The following is an 18,022-nucleotide window of genomic DNA, read 5'->3' as shown; positions in this document are numbered from 1 at the left end:
AATCAAGCCGCCGGCCTCTAGAACACGCCCATCGGTGAGCTCGCCTCGGCCCTGATTGGTCGGCACGGCCCTCTGGCTGCACCCTTGATGACGATGGGCGGGCACGCCCAGGATTCGGCAGCTCCTCCCCCTTCTTCTCCGAGCCGACCGCGTGGCAATGGCGGCAAATTCAGTTGGCAGTAGAGGCTTTGGGAATGGGAATGAAAGGGGATCTATCTATTTGAATTCGGTGCAATGGAGTGTCAATTAATAGAAGACAAGGCCTTACCCTACTACACAGAATAAGGAAATAACTGTCAACAAGGAGGAAATCTATGATTGGCTAACGTGATTGTTTATGAAATAACTACGGAACGACCTTTGACCTTTATACACAGACTGGAGGCAGGAGGGTCCAGAATAAAGCAATAAAAACAAAAAAAACACAATCCTCATATCCACAACAATATTTTGGATAAAATAAAGGAAAGATTTACAAATTTGCCCAATCCCTTCTCTTCCCTCACCAGTTTATCTTTCACTAAAATGGTGGCAACATACAAAGGTGCTTCAAATTGACGTGAACTATTGTTTAGAAAGGGAAGAGTAATGTATAACGATAAATTTTTGAGATGTGACCGGGATTAGTGATTGCGCCACAGATGATCTTTATGGGCCAGCCGAGTGGTAAGGGAGGCCAACATGGAGATTGAGTTGAGAGGAACCGAAATGAAAACAACGATAACGACGTAGCATTTGAATGACCCCTCCATCATTCGGCTTCACGCACGCTCATTCAAAGAGCGTGATTATTCAATATAAATATGCCGGAGGACAATTTGTGAAGAAAAATTAGCCATACAATAATTTGAATAAGCAGGTTTGATGAAGAATAAATAGGAATAGAGGGAGGTGGTGTCTCGCTTGATTCAATACTACTATGGGTGCCTTACGTCGCTTTACTGACGGCTTTAATCAAAGGACAGCATGCTGTACTTCACACATTGCATGGCTATGTGTGAGTGTCAATGAAGATGTAAAATTAAGCAAAACACACGAAAAAGGATCTTTTATAACACTTATTGCAGTTATTGTTGTTGTGGTTGTTGTGTGTGTGCTCCTCCCAGTACCTTTATATGTTTTTCTATTACTTTGAGAAGTATTACTATATTTTCTTTTGTGTGCTCCTCCCATGTCTTTGAAAGGGTTCTTGTTGCCGTAGAACAATAAACGTTACCGTTGGAACCGCTATATTAAAGATTGCCATTCCCACGTCTTCTTCAATCCAAGATGGTCTTTTAAAATAGAAAGACAGGAAGAGGGGAGGGATTAAGGGAATTATGAGATGCCATCTAAAAACTCCATCTCGATCATTGGCAATGCTAATGGGGTAATTGAATGAGACTTCCCTTCGGCTGTTTTTAAGATATTGCTCTAGTGTTTGTTATCCATACCAATAATCACATACTTCCTGTTTTAATGCACATGCTGAAAATCGAGATTATGGCGAGTGATTTAACAAAGTGCAAACTTGGAGGGAAGAATGAGATTGAAAAGAATGTGGAAGTTGGTTCCACAAGTGGGGTGAAAAGAGGAACGAATGAGGTGAGCAGCGATTCTGGATTTTGGGAGTTTCACTAGAACGGGGTTGATGGCGGACTGTGCACACCCTGCAGAAAGATGAGGTGGACAAGCACGAAAAGAGCAGAGGGTGCAAGACCAGAACACTGACCTGTCTGCGATGGGAAAGTGATAGGCCCATAGACAGCTTCAGCACGGTAAATTCCGAATTGTATTGAAGGCCTTGGATTCCATGACGTCAAGCTGAGCAAGTTGTGAGGCAGGGGCACTAGCCCAGAGGGGAGAGCAGTATTCTATCAAGCGCGAATGAAGAACTTGTGGGGTGGATAGGAGTTTAGGTGTACCAAGGAGGGACTTTGTACGAGGGAGGAGACCCAGATGTGGTTTTGGAGGCCAACTTAGAAATGTGTTTTGCCCAAGAAAGATCATAGTTGATAGTGTTACGTGCTCCTCCCCGACCCCCTGGTCACGGTGTACCTCCGAGCCCCCAGAGGAGACACGGCAGAAAAATGTGTTATTCTGTGTGTCAAAGATCAATGGAGAAGCCACCCCAATTGTTACTCACAAACAAATATTGTATTGAGATCACACAAGCATAACGGTACAACAACAATAGTATTCAAAAGTACAATCAATATGTCCTATGATGGTACCATCAGTTTTGCAATATATAACTCACTGTGCTCCAAGTGAGTGTAACAAGAACCTTCCCCAATGTCTCTTATTCCCGGCTCCAAGACGAAGTTGATTCGCTCCAGCGATCGCTAGAACGATGTCCAAACGACCAGAATCCCGTGCGGATGGCCAGGGCAGTCACACAGCCGAAGCGGTACAAAGGCACCCTCAAGGCGACTGGGAAATCCAACGGCGCCCTACAGGCGACCGAGAGATCACACCCTCGGGTATGGACGAATTAACCTTCAAAAATCCGCGTCACACACATGCCCCAGATCGACGTCTGAATGCGGTGAGAATTGTCGAAAAGAAACAAAACCGCGAGCGAAGCACAAATCCTGCGCGAGTCAAAATGGCCGACGACCCGGTCTCGTGGCGCACGGCACGGCGATGATTCTCTCCTGAATCGATCGCAAAACCTGACATGCAGGTTGACCGGTCACAGCGATGACAACTCCGTCATAGGAATTCCTCTCCTGGAAACCCGAAAGTTCGCTAGTGACTCTGGCTCGCCAACGTTCGCTTCAGAACCCGGAGCAACTCGGCTTTCTTGTCCGACTCCTTCGCTCCGCCCTTTTTCACCCTCTCCTCTTCTTCCTCCTCTTCCGGTTCCTGATCCGGTTTCCTGTTTCATTTAACATTAACATTTTTACCTTGTGACAATAATAATGGCTATCTCCCTCAAACAATAATAATAATACTACATAGAACCAGAAATGTTTCAAGGGGATGAAAACCACAACAACGGAAGTGACGAATCCGTAACAATAGTGAGGCCCAAGAGATTGAGTGGCTAAGCTTGTTCAATAGGATTGTTAAGAAATGAGATTGGGAGTGAGGGGTGGAGAATTGCTAGACGGTCCTTTTGGAGAGAGATAGTGAGAGTGTGAGATTTGTCAGGATTGAAAGACATGTTCCAATTGTTTGACCAGTTTGTGATTTTGTCAAGGTCTAAAGAGAGGGAAGAAGCTGCTGCCTGTCTGTCTGAAGGATGAGGGATGTCACGGCAGAGGGTGGTCATCAGCAAATCGATAGAGGATTTTACAGTCAAATAGATCATTTATAAAGATTAGGAATAGGACTGGGCCCAGAACACTGCCTGGGGTCCAGCCTTTACAGAGTGAGGAGATTAAAGCATTCTGGTGAGAGCTACACATTGGCTACAAGAGTAGAGTAGAGGAAGAGTGGACTTGGCCTGGGATGCCATAGGAATAGAGTTCGGAGAGTAAGGCAGGATGTCAGACCTTATCAAAAGCACGAGATATGCCCAAAGAGACGGCCCTGGTCTCATGTCTGACATTGAGGGCCTCTATCCATTGTTGGTGAATAGAAGCAGTATGTCCAAGGTAGGGTGATCAGGTCTGAATCTAAATTGATGATCTGAGATTAGGCTGGTGGGGAAAAGGAAGGGTTTTATGTCAATTGCGATGACTGATTCCATGACGTTGCTGATGATTGGAAGTAAGCTAATTGGTCTGTATTTAAGGAGATTGAGTTTTGCACCTTTTTATGTAATGCTGTGATGTTGTCTGATTTCCAAGCCGATGGAAGATGACCTAGGCTAAATGATAAGCTGAAAACGGAAGAAAGAGGATATGCAAGAGCAACAGAGCACGTTTTTAGGACACATGAGCCGATGCCATCTGGACCAGTTGCAGAATCAGAATCGAGGGTTATCAAAGATTTCTCCACCTTCTCAGGTGCAAAAGACAGAGTTCGGAGCCGTTGGGTACAACTGGATAAGGTGTGTATAGAGAGCGAGGGGTTGGAGAGGGGGCAATATTTGGAAGCAAACACAAAATTGAGGAAATCGGCTGTGGTGCCATTTGAAGTGAGGGAAGGGATGGATGGGAACTATACTCCCGAGACAGACTTAACTAGAACGGTACTCCGCAGAGTGCATACCTCCGTCAGGCTGAACAGGTTATGGTTTCTATCCCACTGATAGGCCGGATCTGGATTCGGACCTGAACCAAAATTGAATCGGCTTGTTCTTGTCACCTAATCAACTCGTCCACTAAGTTTAGTCATAACTCGTCCATAACTTTTTTAAATATCATGTTATATATCGGTTTTCGATCGATCTCTCAATAGTGAAGAATCACTTAAAAATTAAATAATTCTTGTATCCAACTCCATATTCAGATCTCCATCAAAATTGAATCGATTCTACCTTGTCGCACACACAACCTGTCCACCAAATTTTGTCCAGATCCGTCCACAACTTTTTAAGATATAGTGCTATATGTCGTTTTTGGTCCTTTCTCCCAAATGGTGAAGAATCACTTAAAATTTTCTACTAGCCGGATCCGAATCCGGATCTTCACCAAAATATAATCATTTCGTCCTTGTCACACACACTATCTCTGCCAAATTTCGTCCGAATCCGTCCACAACGTTTTGAGATATCTTGTTCCCAAACAGACAGGGGTGAAAACATAACCTCCATGCGCTTTCGGTGGTGGAGGTAACAAGGCAATTGAAATCTGCACAGTTCAATTGGCTGCACAGTACGTTGATGATTGCCTGTCAAGGATGTCTGTTATTAAGGACCTTGTAAGGCTAGAGGGTTTGATGAACTAGGCTATTAAGAATGAGGTCCTGCACTGGCTCCATCGACATCTTTTAACAATCCAATAAAAGTTTCCACTCCAATGGGATAAGTGTTCGTCTAAAGTTGGAGAAAAGCTTGAAAAGCAACTTTAGTTATCTTTGTTGTATATATTATCCAAGGTGATCCAAAAGTATAGAGTGAACTTGTTTAGTATTTATTTTGTGTATGGTGAAGATGAAACGACGTGATTAACGTAGGTGCTCAAAATGTTTCCCTTCCACATCAACACAATCCTTGTATCTGTCGGTGATAGATCTACAACCACAAACACCTTTAGTGGTTGAACAAAATGCCGTTGCTATTCGATTATGAAGGTCACCTAGGTTGTGGAATTTGGTTTTATAAACGCCATCTTTAATTAACTCCATGAATCACATTGTTTAAGCTAGAACGGCACTCGGTAGGGCACAAGCCTCCGCCAGGCTGAACAGTTTTTGTATCCTACTGATAGGCCGGATCTGGATTCAGACCTGAACCATTCAGAACCGAAACTTAATCGGCTTGTTCTCATCACCTAACCAACTCATCTACCTAATTTTGTCATAATCCGTGCATAACTTTTTGAAATATCCTTTTTGGCCATGTCACTCAATGTTGAAGAATCACTTAGAAATTTAAAAAATTCTGATATCCAGATCCGGATCTTCACCAAAATCGAATAATTTCGTCCTTGTCACATACCCAACTTCACCAAATTTCGGCCGAATCCGTCCACAACCTTTTGAGATATCCGGTTCACAGACAGACAGAGGTGAAAACATAACCTGCGCCCACCTTTGGTGGCAGTGGTAATCAACCTGACAACACTGTTATATACTTCACTGGTCCACTGTCAGTCATGTTCATCCAGCTGATGAGAAAAAAATAAGAAGGAATAACCAGTCAGAATGCTGGATAGGTAAATAACTAATGAAAAATCCATGACTTCACTTGGTAACTTTTTGATCACCCTCTAATACCAAACTTAATTCCAAGTCAACGAAAGTCCTCGTTGAATTTGAACCACCCTCGTACAAAAGCTCATGATTTTGGATATTTCTGGCACTAATAAGGTGAAACAGCCATATATGTATTTGTTCCACATGTCAGGCAGATTCACCTAGTGGAGAACTTGTGACTTACCTGGAGTCCTGGCTACCCGATGCCATCTTCTATTTACAAAGGGTCGTTGAGGCTGTGCGTGAAGATTCTGCCTTCCTGTTGCATGCTGTAAGTCACCTTGATGCTTTGCTATCAAACTAACGCTCCTATTGGCTTGTCCAACTGAATTATTTTCTTTCACCTAAGTTCGTCCCAGATTTGTTTCAGACAAGTGAAAACAAAACCACAAGTACCAATAGTGTCGATTTTGACATTTCATCAAGTGTGCCGCTGATGCAGTTCCCTATGCTGGTTAGAGCAGGAATTTGTAATTTGTTGAGGGTGTCGGCGATAGCTCACCTACTCTTCGCAAAGCACACCGTGGTATCTTTAACGTCCACCAACTAATGCTGGTAGACTGGACACCCAGTTTAACATCCATCCGGAGTACGGCACTCACATTGTGAAACACCAGGATAACCGTTTATAGCTGGGTCGGAATCAAAACCAGGCTAGTCGGCTTAGAGGCAGGTGTGCGTACCTCTGGGCCATCCTGCCACCCCTTAATGTCTACTGTAAGAATTGCTTTAATGCTTTCTTATGTGTTAATATTTCTTCATTAGTTTTCTGATTGTTGGAATTCCTTCTGTGAAATGATATTCTTCCATGTCGCTGACGATAAACTGGTTTTCTTTATGGATTAACACCTTTGTGATTAGGGTAAAGTGCCACCGTCATCTAAGTCCTTGTCCTGCATGCACACGTTCTTCCACTGGCCTGAGACACTTAAACAATAAAACCTTCCACCTACTATTCCCACAAGGCGATGACTGGTGCTGCTGTGCAAGTGACTGGAGCCCACGACAAACTCGACACAGACATCATCAGGTAACCATTCTGACATTCTGCATGAGAATGAAGAAACAAAACAAAGTCAAAACTAATCGATACATTTCAAATTATTTTAGTTATTCTCATGTAAGCACTTCAAAGCAACCCTGGTTGACATAATGATATGAGTGTGAACAATTGAAAGACAAATTTGAAAGAAAAATAAATCTGCCAATTAGTTCAATTGATTTAAATCTGGTATATCTGCTTAGAAAGGCTCTGTTATGTATATATATATATGTATATATGAATATTGTTACGTTTGTGGGGGTAGATGATGGAATACCATAGGAAAGATAGGATTGTATAGATATAGCATGGACCGTGGACACGTAGGAGACATCTCGATGTATTTAAGTAGGGAAACTGAAACCTAAGATTTTTTATGTGTCTTCACACGAGGGGTGAAGCTGTGTGACCTAGTTAGGGATTAAGGTTAGTCCCCCAGTATGTGAATGCCTCCTGTGGCTTTTCCCTACGTTTTTACAACTACAACAAGGCCAGCCATAAAAACCGCCTTTTAAAGAACAACCGTTTCCTGCAAAGCCAGGCAGAGCTGTTCGTCAAGTAAACCCCGCCCCACCAACCTAATGAGGAAAAAAGGCCACACCCCCAGAGTGGTACGAGGGCCGTGGAAGAGCAAAGCCGACAGGCCACACCCCGAGCTTCATGATTGGGTGAGAAGATTGTGGGGTGATTTAATTGAGCCTGGCCATTGGTCGGTGTGACTTCGGAGGAGAGAAGGTTCAAAAGGAGTGAGAGGATGAAGAGCGCGTCTCACTCGCTCTCGGTGTGGGGTTTTTTGGAGAGAAACGGATGTTGGTGGAGGAGCTGCTGCGTCTTTTCTTTTGTGTGTGTGCCTGAGAGGATCGCTTTTGCCGAGTCGGCAGGATTTTGAGGGGTTTTTCACACTGCTGGGGTTGTGGTGGACTGGGTCCGCGTTGTGCTTCCCTGGACGGTAGAGGGACTTGAAAGAGGACAGCCCTCACAAAGGACATCACCTCATTTCTCTATAAATCTAAATATATATATTTTTTGCACAGGGTCCAAGGCATGTCGAGGAGCTGAAACATGAAGCACGCACACACACTTGCAGACATGAGGCAATGCAGGATGTGACTTCAAACAGCCGCTGACCTTGGGGCGGCTAGCATGACTTTCCAGGGTATTGTGGGTTCCAGCGCTGCCATCTTGTGACATCGCTTTTCTCTTTATAGTCAGTGGGGCATTTAAGGAGAAATCACCCTTCCCATTGGATGCCAGCCCATGGAGTTTATTCATGCTCTATCCTCTAAGTGCTGAGGGTAAATGCTGATAAATATCAAACCATGTTTCATGTGGCAAGTTCCGAATTCCAGGGGTATTAATTTTTTTTTTTCATCTAAAAGCTTCCGGTGCAATACATACAACGACCAGCTTTCAACTCATTCCATCCAGCAGTTCAATACAAAGAAGTCAAACACACAAACAAATAGACACTTCTCAAATTATATATATCGTATAATTTCTGTAATATTCAACATTTTCACACAAATATTCAAAACTATCGAGAGTTAAACATTGCTGGTCATATCTTACTATAATTCACCAAATGTCCGTCCGTCCGTCCGTTCGAATGTACCGCAAAAACGGCTCAGCCGATCGCAACGATATTTTGGGTGGGTATTCCTGGGACCCCCGGGAGTAAAATAGGCTATATTGTTTTTCCAATTTTCCAGTTTCTTCAAACACGATGGAATAATATTTACCGATATGAACAGTGATGTGGCTTTTGTTGAAATTCTACAAATACTGTTTATTCTACGTACCAGGAGAGAGTAGATCGACTCCTGACGAACTCTTCCTATATAAACGTGCGGCTCCGAAGTAACATGGCAGCGTGTGCAAAACGACTGAGAAACAGGTGTAGCGGCCGCTTCCGTGTTACAGATTCGGCGCGCACTCTTCACACATAAATGTGCGACCGAGAAAGACGTGTAGCGGCCGCTTCCGTTTTGCAGAATTCAATCTTTTTTCAAAATGGGCGCCATGTACTGTTTAGATTCTGATGATTTGCGTGTGATATGATTCAACGGATGTTTATATGAATCGTTTAAAATAAAAAAAGCCTTCAATTTCTGAAATTTTGCCTTTTCATTTGGGCCTCCCAATTAAAGCCCCGCCCATAGGGCGGGTACCGTTGTTATATAGAGGAAATGCGTGTTTCTGTTGTTGAGTGGGTGAAACCTCATTGCATTGCCCTTACCGGAGGGTGGCAGGAGGGGTTGATTTCTGTGGCTGCTCAGCTGGACATGTAATGGGAAAACAACCAGACGGTGTATACCTTGCCTCCAAACCGCTTCAGCAGAACTGACACCTTGTCATGGATTAAGGTCATATGGGATCTATTGCTAGGATTGGGAAAATATTCTAATTGACAATCCTCTCTTTCTTCCATAATTGTGGAATGTGGCAGATTCGTGCAGACGAGTACCTTGGAGGGTGTGGGAGGTGAACGACTTGTTGCCACAGCTCTCAAACGGCAAGCTATCGTGGTGGATTGCAGTGAAGAGAAACCACACTTCCAGCACGCAGGTATGTGTTGCTGCCAAACGATTCTCAGCAGACTCTCTTTAACTCCCCCTCTTCTGCTCCTCCCTCCCCCTTATGTCACCTCAGTTTTATCTTGCTTCTTTAATCTTCCCCACCTACCTTCGGCCCACGATCTTCATTTTTCACCCTCCACATCACTGCCTCTGGTCCTACAGGAGTGAACAAGTTCTGTGAGGCTTGGGCCGAGGCATTGGTACGAGGCCTGGACACAGGTAGCCTGTTTGTGCTACGACAGATCCTGGAAAACTTCAAGCTGAAGGTGTGACTCCAAAAAACAACAACACGGAAGTACTATATGTTTCCCAGATCACAAGAAAGATACCTCTAATGCAGCGATTATATTTCCACAAAGTTCTTCAATTTGGTGATGAAGAATGCTGTTCATTTAATGAAAGTAAACAACCGTTTCCCTACCATATGGGAGGATCAGGGCTGCCCATGATTGTACTGTGCACGTTTCCGTGACTGATTTTATGTATTCTGAACAGACTGTTCTTCCATTGCATGGGGGTTGCCAAAAGCATCCCTCAGTCAAGGTAGAAATTTGGAATTTGTCCAGGCACCTAATGGTCTCCCATTTTCTTACGGTACCATGAGATGTTGAATGTGAACAAGCGAATGCGAGTAGACAGGGGTGTCAGCTTGACATCCTCTCCGCAACACTGCTAAGTCTCCGCAACACTGCAACACCGCAACACTCTCCGAAACACACACTGCTCAGTAAGGTTAGTATGCAAAGCATTAAGGTAAGGGGTTTATAGTCGGGTTGGTAATCAAACCCACATAGGTGGCGTCCGCTCTGTGCTTGGGAGGTCAGAGGTTGGATTCTGAGCCTGGCACAATCATACCAAAGACTTTAGTAATGGTACGTGCTGCTTCATTGCTTGACGTTCAGCATTTATATGGTAGTGGTAGAGCATAGACAAACAACCGTTTACTTTGAGGCTAAGTCTGGTGCTGGCGTAACGGTTAAGGTGGCTGGCTTGAGATCCTAGGGTTCTGAGTTTGAGCTCCTGTCATGCCATTGAATTAACACCAGGTGGGTTTACTCAACCTGTCATCCTTCCGAGGTCGGCAAATGGAGTACCATTTGACTGGTTATAGAGAGGCATTGCATCAGTGGGATAGCCGCGCTTCCAGAAAAATGATGCAGCCAGCAGCCACAGGCTGAACACGAACCACAACTTACTTTGAGGCTACCTCCTGAGGTATCCTGCCAATCACATTGGAATGAAGGAAAAGGTTGTTTCATTCATCTTAGTTGCTGTAGTGGTGGTTTTCATGTTGAGTACAGCATTTTGTTTGTTTGACTTTGGATCATAAACCTTGTGTCTAAGTTTAATCGCCAGTCAACATTCGCTGTAGGTAATTCCCTTCGGAACAGGTGACCATAATCTCTTGTGAAACCATGATACGCATCGCCTTTTGTTTAAAGCTTTCGCCAAACCCACCGCCGGTTTGCGCACTTTGTTTTCCATTTGCCCCAAAATTAATTTGCCCACGTTCGCAGCAGCCAACACGACACGGCGTTGCTCCATCTCGAAGGAAACATTTGTCAGACCAGTGAACAAAAAACATCTGCACAAGTATGGGTGCGACGCAGCAGTCTGCGGTGCTATTCAAAATGAAATATGCATTATGGTCACGTGACGTTCTGCTCATCGACCAATTACACCTGGGGGTAGAACTACACGCGAACCCTTCCTTTCATTAACCCATTGGTCTCTCTCTCTCTTTCTCAGGCTATACAGGACATTAACACGTTCCAGCGATTGCTGCGCCGCGCCGAGTCGGACCATTACGCCCTCTACCGTTGCCTCCGTTTCCTGCGCAGCTGTGGGAACGGCGCTGCCTTGCTCCTCGTGCCGAGCGGAGGCTCCTCCGGTAGTGAGGAGACGCGCCTTGTGCTGCAGGTGTTGGAAGAATTTGCGCAGGAAAACGGCGAGGAGTTGTGAGCATCGCTGGAGGAGTGCGGGGAAATCATTGCAGAGGTATAAAACGCTAGTTTAGGTGCACCTGAAAGTTTAGTACTAGTTTAGGTGCACCTGTTTACCGCTAGTTTAGTTTAGTTTAGGTGCACCTAAACCACTAGTTTAGTTTAGGTGCACCTAAACTTAAGGTTTAAGGTTAAGGTCTAAACTTAAACTTAAGGTCTAAACTTAAGGTTTAAGGTCTAAACTTAAGGTTTAGGTTTAGGTGCACCTAAACCGCTAGCGGTACAAACCGCTAGTTTAGGTGCACCTGTTTCACCTGAAAACAGGTATAGAGCTAATCTCTCTAATGAACGTTTTACCTGAAATTTGGAAAGTGAAGCGGAATTTTTTTGGGGTGGATGGGGTGAGGAGCCTTTGGTGAAAGAATCATGCTGTTATTTTCATCTGTAGTCGACGTAAAATACACAGGATTTTAACTGTTCGCAGAGAGCAATATTTTGTTACGGTTTCAATCCAGTGGTGAATTGTATCAATGCCTGCAGTGAATTGCTAATACTGCAAAGACAGGCTCGTGGACGGTGAATATCCCACGGTATTTTCCATGGAAGGGTAGGCCATTGTATGCCAGCACCCAAGCCAAATTCCAAGTTATTACCTGAAAGTAAGTACAAGGGGGACAATGTATTGTTGGCACAGCTGCTCCATGGCGACGATGCAACCGACGGGAAAATCCGTAATCAAATGTGCACTCATGTCTGCGATTGAAAAACTCATGGTTCCATTGAGCCTAAGGCCCATCAAAAGCCTGTGCAATGGTTGCCAATTTATGTTTACCAGAATTGGCGGCATAATGGTTTGAGCGAGAGTCCTCTCCGAGACTGAGAGGTCGGCGGTTCAAACCCCTCTGCGTTCAAAGTTCATCCAGGGCAGGGTGCAGTTTTGCCCTTGAAAGCTCCGCAACAGCCCCCAAAACGCAATTGGGGGCAAAAAAAAATTGGAAAGTGAGGTTAAATAGGAGGGAGGGGGTTAAATAAATAAAATCGGCCCCATAAGTATTTTCCTGCGACCTTGTAAATTTTGGTTCTTGTATGCAAGTTAAGTCTCAAGAATTACAATATCTATTGATCGTGAAAGTCCCTGAAATTTGGCGATGGAGCAGTGCAATGGGCGCAGCCATGTTGTTTACTTCACTGTCATTGTAAACACTGCGTACGCGCAGATGCACCGTTTTGTGTCGACGTACACACGAGGCTAATACTTGTGACCCTTCTTGCTCGTGGGCCAAAAACAGATTTTTCACTTATCGATACCACCTAAGCCGGCAAAATCTCATGTTTTTGAAAAGGTCCAGGCCTCGGGATGGCGGGAATTGACGGGATAGCCATTGCAGCCGAGTGGTAGAAATCCAAAATGGCGTCTAAAATGGTCACCATTTTGACACGAGCTTATGTAATGGAAGATAACATTCTAGTTAATGTTTAAAATCTGGCCAAATAAGCTGTAATATTAAAGGCAATGGCATTTTTGATGTACATAAAGAGCCCTGGTGTTGGGCTAGCGGCTAGGGTGCCGGCTTAGGATCCTAGGATCCCGAGTTCGAATCCCGGTCGATCGCTGAATTGAACGCCAGGGTGGTTGACTCAGCCTGTCATTCCTTCCGAGGTCGGCTAATTGAGTACCAGTTCACTGGTAATTCCCTGTTTGTCGTTAAAGGCGGCAAAAAGGGTTGGCGTCAGGAAGGGCATCTGGCCGTAAAACATTGCTTCAAAAAGGGGACCGAAAAACAACAACAACCATGGTCCCCGAAAAAGGCCAACCCCTGCCTGCGGGGAAAAAATGGCCTCTAAAGGTGGTTTTTTATAAGGGAATGCATTTTGAAGGGTTTGAAATAGTGTGGGTCACTTTTTCTGTATAATGCAAAAATATTAAATTTTGTAATATTAAAAAATATTAAAAATATATAAAGTATAAAAAATATTTTATTGCAAATTTTTTAACTTTTGCTTGTAGCTCTTACACGAGCCTAGACTTAGTATACAAAAATAAATAAATAAAAGGGTCATTTTTGACTTTTTTCGGAATAGTGAAATGACACAATTAGGTTTGTTCTCCATTTATTGCTGTTTGTTTCAAGGATTCACCTCGTTTATTGTAGAAATATGGATAGATATCACGTGCACACCTTGTATAAAAAAAAAAATGCAGACATTTGTCCTTTATGGGTTAAGATTTACGTTATGGCAAAACCTGTTGACCTAAAATATGAAAATAGCTCAAAAAGCCCCATTATTATTTGATTTAATAAAAGCAGCTCCATTGTACATTCTCTCAATCTAAAACTATCACGTTGATTTAGGGAATGAATGATATGATATAATAGAAGCACACACTTAATGTTTAAGCAGCACTGTATGTCATTAGTTAGGCACGTCTCGAGTTTATACATGTCCGTGCACTTCAGTCCAGTGGCAGGCAGGTGCTGGTTTAATGGTTAATGCGGCTGGCTTAAGATCTTAGGGTCTTGAGTGTGAACCTCTGTTGTGCCGTTGAAATAACACGAGGTGCGTTGACTCAGCTTGTCATCTTTCCGAGGTCGGCAAAATGAGTACCTGCTTACTGGCAACAGGGGCACTGCATCGGTGGCACAGCCATGCTTCCATAAAATGATGCAACCACATCTGTCGCTTGACTGCACCCACCATAGAGCCGAGACGAAATATGGATGCCATCGTGTTTCCTGGTATGGCCTAACACATGGCATTTTCCTGGTATGGCCTGTCCCATACTTTCCATCAGATTCCCATTGGCTTTATTTGGGTCGAGTGTTAACTTATTATTAAGGTTTTATCAAGCCCTTATGCACATCCCTGAAAAAAATAGCGTTACAAAATTTTTGAACGGTGCCATATGCTCGTTAAATGCGTGTTTCCCAATCGGCCTGTTACCGGATTTTAAAAGCCAAATCAATCACGCTTAAGGGCAAAGTCCTGTACCTCAAATGACCATGCAGAGGTTTTTTTAATGGACAAAAGGGTTATTACGACAGAGAGCGGAAACTTGGTAACTGAATATACCTCTGACGTTCTGGAGGCACCAGTCTAGATCTACTGTAATCTATTAGGTGCACTGGAAAGTAATATCATTGAAAAAAAATGACATTACTTTCCAGTACACCTAGTATATACTTATACCCCACAGAGGATAATAACATGACCCTTCCTGCCGCTACTTTTCGGAGTGGGTGTACTATTTGCCCGAAACCAGAACCAGCTGTCCGTCAGATTCCTAATTGATATTGAACCAAACCGTGAAGACCCTCAGAGATGAATTGGATAATTCCTTCAACAGGAAGGATGATGGAGTTGAGTAAACAAGAGGCGAAAAATATTGTACATTTTGGGTCGCAGGTTGTGACCACAGTGCGGTCATTCTTGGTACCTTTCAAATACTTGCTTACTTCCTGGCCGAAGATGAACTGTGGCTCAGATACCCTCGACTGGCGTGTTGCATTCCCACAAGACTTTCTGGAACTGTCTATTTCGTCTGCTGTTTGGCTCTGTCATCGTCACTCCAGGACTTGTAACTGTAAATTACGAACAGGGCACGTTTTATTCCCAACATCCATAGATCGAAATCAGCAGAACTTCCGAAACTTTTCAAGACAGAAACGGAATTATTGTGACTTCAATGTTTCCTAAAATGTCAAAATATGACCCCTTTTGAGTTAGAAATGATCAAGAGTATATGGAAACCCCTCATAATGCATACCATTCGATGTAAAATATCATTATCTTTCATATGAGATCTTATTTGGCCAGATTGAAGCATTAACTGTAATGATAGCATCCATTATATGGGCTGGAGTCAAAGCGGAGGCCATTTTGGGTGCCATCTTGAATTTCTACCATCAAGCTGCCACTCTGGCATAGTTATCATATCAATTCAACATCTCTAGGCACCCTTTCAAAAAACGAGATTTTGTTGGCTGAGGTGGTACAGACATCACCTTTGGCCCATGGACTATTCCTTGTAGCCCATGGACACAAGGTTGAAGATACTATGGCTGGGTGGGCCCGTATAAAGAAAATAGTGCGGACGCACTACAGTGGAATGCTGTGACAGGAACTTTGGATTGTGGTCTTCAAAGATATGCAAGACGAGTTTTGCAATTTCTTCCACCTCCTGGAAATAGTGCAGGTTATAGGACTGGCAACAGCTAAAGTCGAGAGGGCTTTCTTGCTCATGAACAGAGTAAAAAGCGGCTGGAGAGTCAATCTCGAGACTTAGATCATCGAGGACTTGACGATGATCTCATTAGAAGGCCCTTCTGAGAATAGTCAGGTTCACTATGTTAGCAAATATAATTTCCTGTACCTGTACCTGTAGCAAACCTGTACATTTTTGGAATCATCAGAGCATGGAGAATCCGAAAATCAATGTTGGCATTTGCACCGACACAGATTTTGGATTTTCAAAATGGCCGCCATAAAATACATATTTTGCGCTCTCGGCTTCTACTCAACCTAGAAACTTAATTCAATATGTTAATCCTATGTTTTCTGGGTCAAGGAATCCAATAAAGGCCTCAAAATAGTGCTCAGGATTATAGAAAAGCAATAAACAAAGATAATTGAAAACCATTGTCTTTATATTTGTGATATAACTGTATTACATAATACATGATATTGCAAGTCCTTTGAAGTTATAGGTATGGGTTTATAAAGCAAGAAAGCAGCCTTGTTAGTATCAGATTGAACTATAAGTCCTATATACAGGATCTACTAGGTCTATACCGTTCAGGAATATGCTTTTACAGATCTTCATCACTGTCCTGAGTGTCATTTTCACAAAGGTGTCTATGCAAATGTAAACATTACTTTTTGGATTCCTCATGCCCTGAATATTCTAAAAATGTATAGTTTTGCTAATCTCCAAAAATTTTGAACGAAAAAATAGTGAACCTGACTAGAAAGGGTTCAGTGTGGAATCTGCCGTGACCCGGTGGTACAAGGCTGGGAAATGAGTGAGACGACCACGTATACAGCCATGTCGTAGACAATCAGCTACCTCACGTAAGGCAGCATCAACTTCGTAGGTTGCACCCTCTGCTGACCATAACCAGAGAAGAGATTGAATTCCTCAGAAGAAGAAATTGAAGTGGAAGAAACAATATATAAGGAAAGGACGAGAAGTTAACTGATGGATACAAAAATGTCCACAAGGTACCTGTTTTTTTATTTACTTCTTAACTTTTACAGGTTGTTTGAGAGCATACCAACAGGTTAATGTGATTTTAGGGTGTGATGTTTGTCCGTGTTAGATCTAACTAGAATATAATGCACGTCGACAGCTGCACGCACAGTCGCACACCGAGACCAAGTTCCTTTTATATATTAGATCCATAAAATAATAATGGAAAAAGAGACCCAACGTTCCCCCTCACCCCCACCTCCCAGTGGGCAATTTAACGGAAGCGTTTTTTCCCCCACAAAAAAAAGCATTGAACCCTGGAACCTCAGCAGAGTCAAACCAAAGACTGGAAAAATGGTACGTGCTGCTTCCTTGCTTGAAACTGAGCATTTAAACATGATGGAGACAAACAACCATAGGTTGGCAGCTATTGCACAGGCTTGATGGGCCTCATGGCTTCCTTTTGCGTTGCCTTCCTTGTAAGGGAACTCATTATTATTGTGACCAAACAATCGTACACATTGAAACCTGTCATATATTGTCTGCTTAGATGGAAACAGAATCATTAAAACCTGTCATCGGACAGGAAAAACGAACATTGTGCTTTTTTTTTTTTTTTTTGTATACAAGATCGAGGCTCGTGAAAGAGCTAACATTAATCACACAAAAAGTCAAACCGACACATAAAACACAAAAAATAAGGGGAGCGGTAGACAAGATTGGGAGAGAGGGGGAAGGACACAAACACAACATTTGAGAGAGGGACATCGGGAGAAATGTGGGAGGGAGAGGGCTTGGGGGGGAGGTTTTTAGAGGTATAAAACACATGGACACTGCAAGGACTTCCAGGAAAGAAGTTGGAATTTCAAAAAAGTGTATCTGGGGTCAATTAGCGGGGGTAGAAAAGATCAAGGTTTTGGATGGGGGAAGATAAGAGATGGTGGTGAACAGCTGTTTTAAAGACCTGGAGGGAGGAGTGGGATTGAAGGGAGTGGGGGAGTTTGGGGGAGGGAGCTTAACATCTTCCTGTCTTTTCTCGAAGCATAGGAACTTTTGTACAATGTAAGTTTGCTCGATTTTGGACATTTATCTGTCTCCAGGGTGAAGTTTGATGTGAAAGACCCGTCAGTAAGCGCAGCGGTGAGAAACAAATGAGAGCCGCATCGGTAGCAAAAGGCAGACATCACGATGTTTTAATGTGAACGTTAAAATGCGGCGACGCGCGCTTGCATAATGTGAAAGCGAGACCAGGCACGGAAATCTTAAGCACGATGCGGCAACATTCATGTCAAACGTCGTTAGCGCGAAGGCACCGGTCACTGCGGAACCGTCGGGCCCGCGGGAGGCCAGGTCGGAGGCACGGAGCATCCGGAGTATCCGGAGCATCCGGCATGGAGCATCCGGAGTAAGATGTAACGGATTGTGGAACAGAACAACCCGGCAATGCAAAGATCTTTTTACCTCCCCTCACGCAGCATTGTACGGT

General features: G+C 43.6%; 1 protein-coding gene across 1 annotated transcript in view; it reads left to right on the top strand.

The window, feature by feature from the left end:
• The window catches only part of C5H17orf75 (chromosome 5 C17orf75 homolog), a 37,454-nt gene extending 20,322 nt beyond the window's left edge, over window positions 1-17,132 (top strand). Inside the window, exons 7-11 of the mRNA XM_078778952.1 lie at window positions 5,939-6,058; window positions 6,753-6,817; window positions 9,276-9,394; window positions 9,568-9,671; window positions 11,155-17,132. Of these exons, the coding sequence (XP_078635078.1) occupies window positions 5,939-6,058; window positions 6,753-6,817; window positions 9,276-9,394; window positions 9,568-9,671; window positions 11,155-11,367 (621 nt within the window). The 3' untranslated portion in view covers window positions 11,368-17,132. The remainder of the gene's footprint in view (window positions 1-5,938; window positions 6,059-6,752; window positions 6,818-9,275; window positions 9,395-9,567; window positions 9,672-11,154) is intronic.
• The last annotated feature ends 890 nt before the right edge of the window (window positions 17,133-18,022 follow it).

This window comes from Myxine glutinosa, chromosome 5 (genome assembly GCF_964187855.1).
Source record: "Myxine glutinosa chromosome 5, kmMyxGlut1.1, whole genome shotgun sequence".
Taxonomy (NCBI): Eukaryota; Metazoa; Chordata; class Myxini; order Myxiniformes; family Myxinidae; genus Myxine; species Myxine glutinosa.
This window is presented reverse-complemented; position numbering and strand designations above follow the sequence as displayed.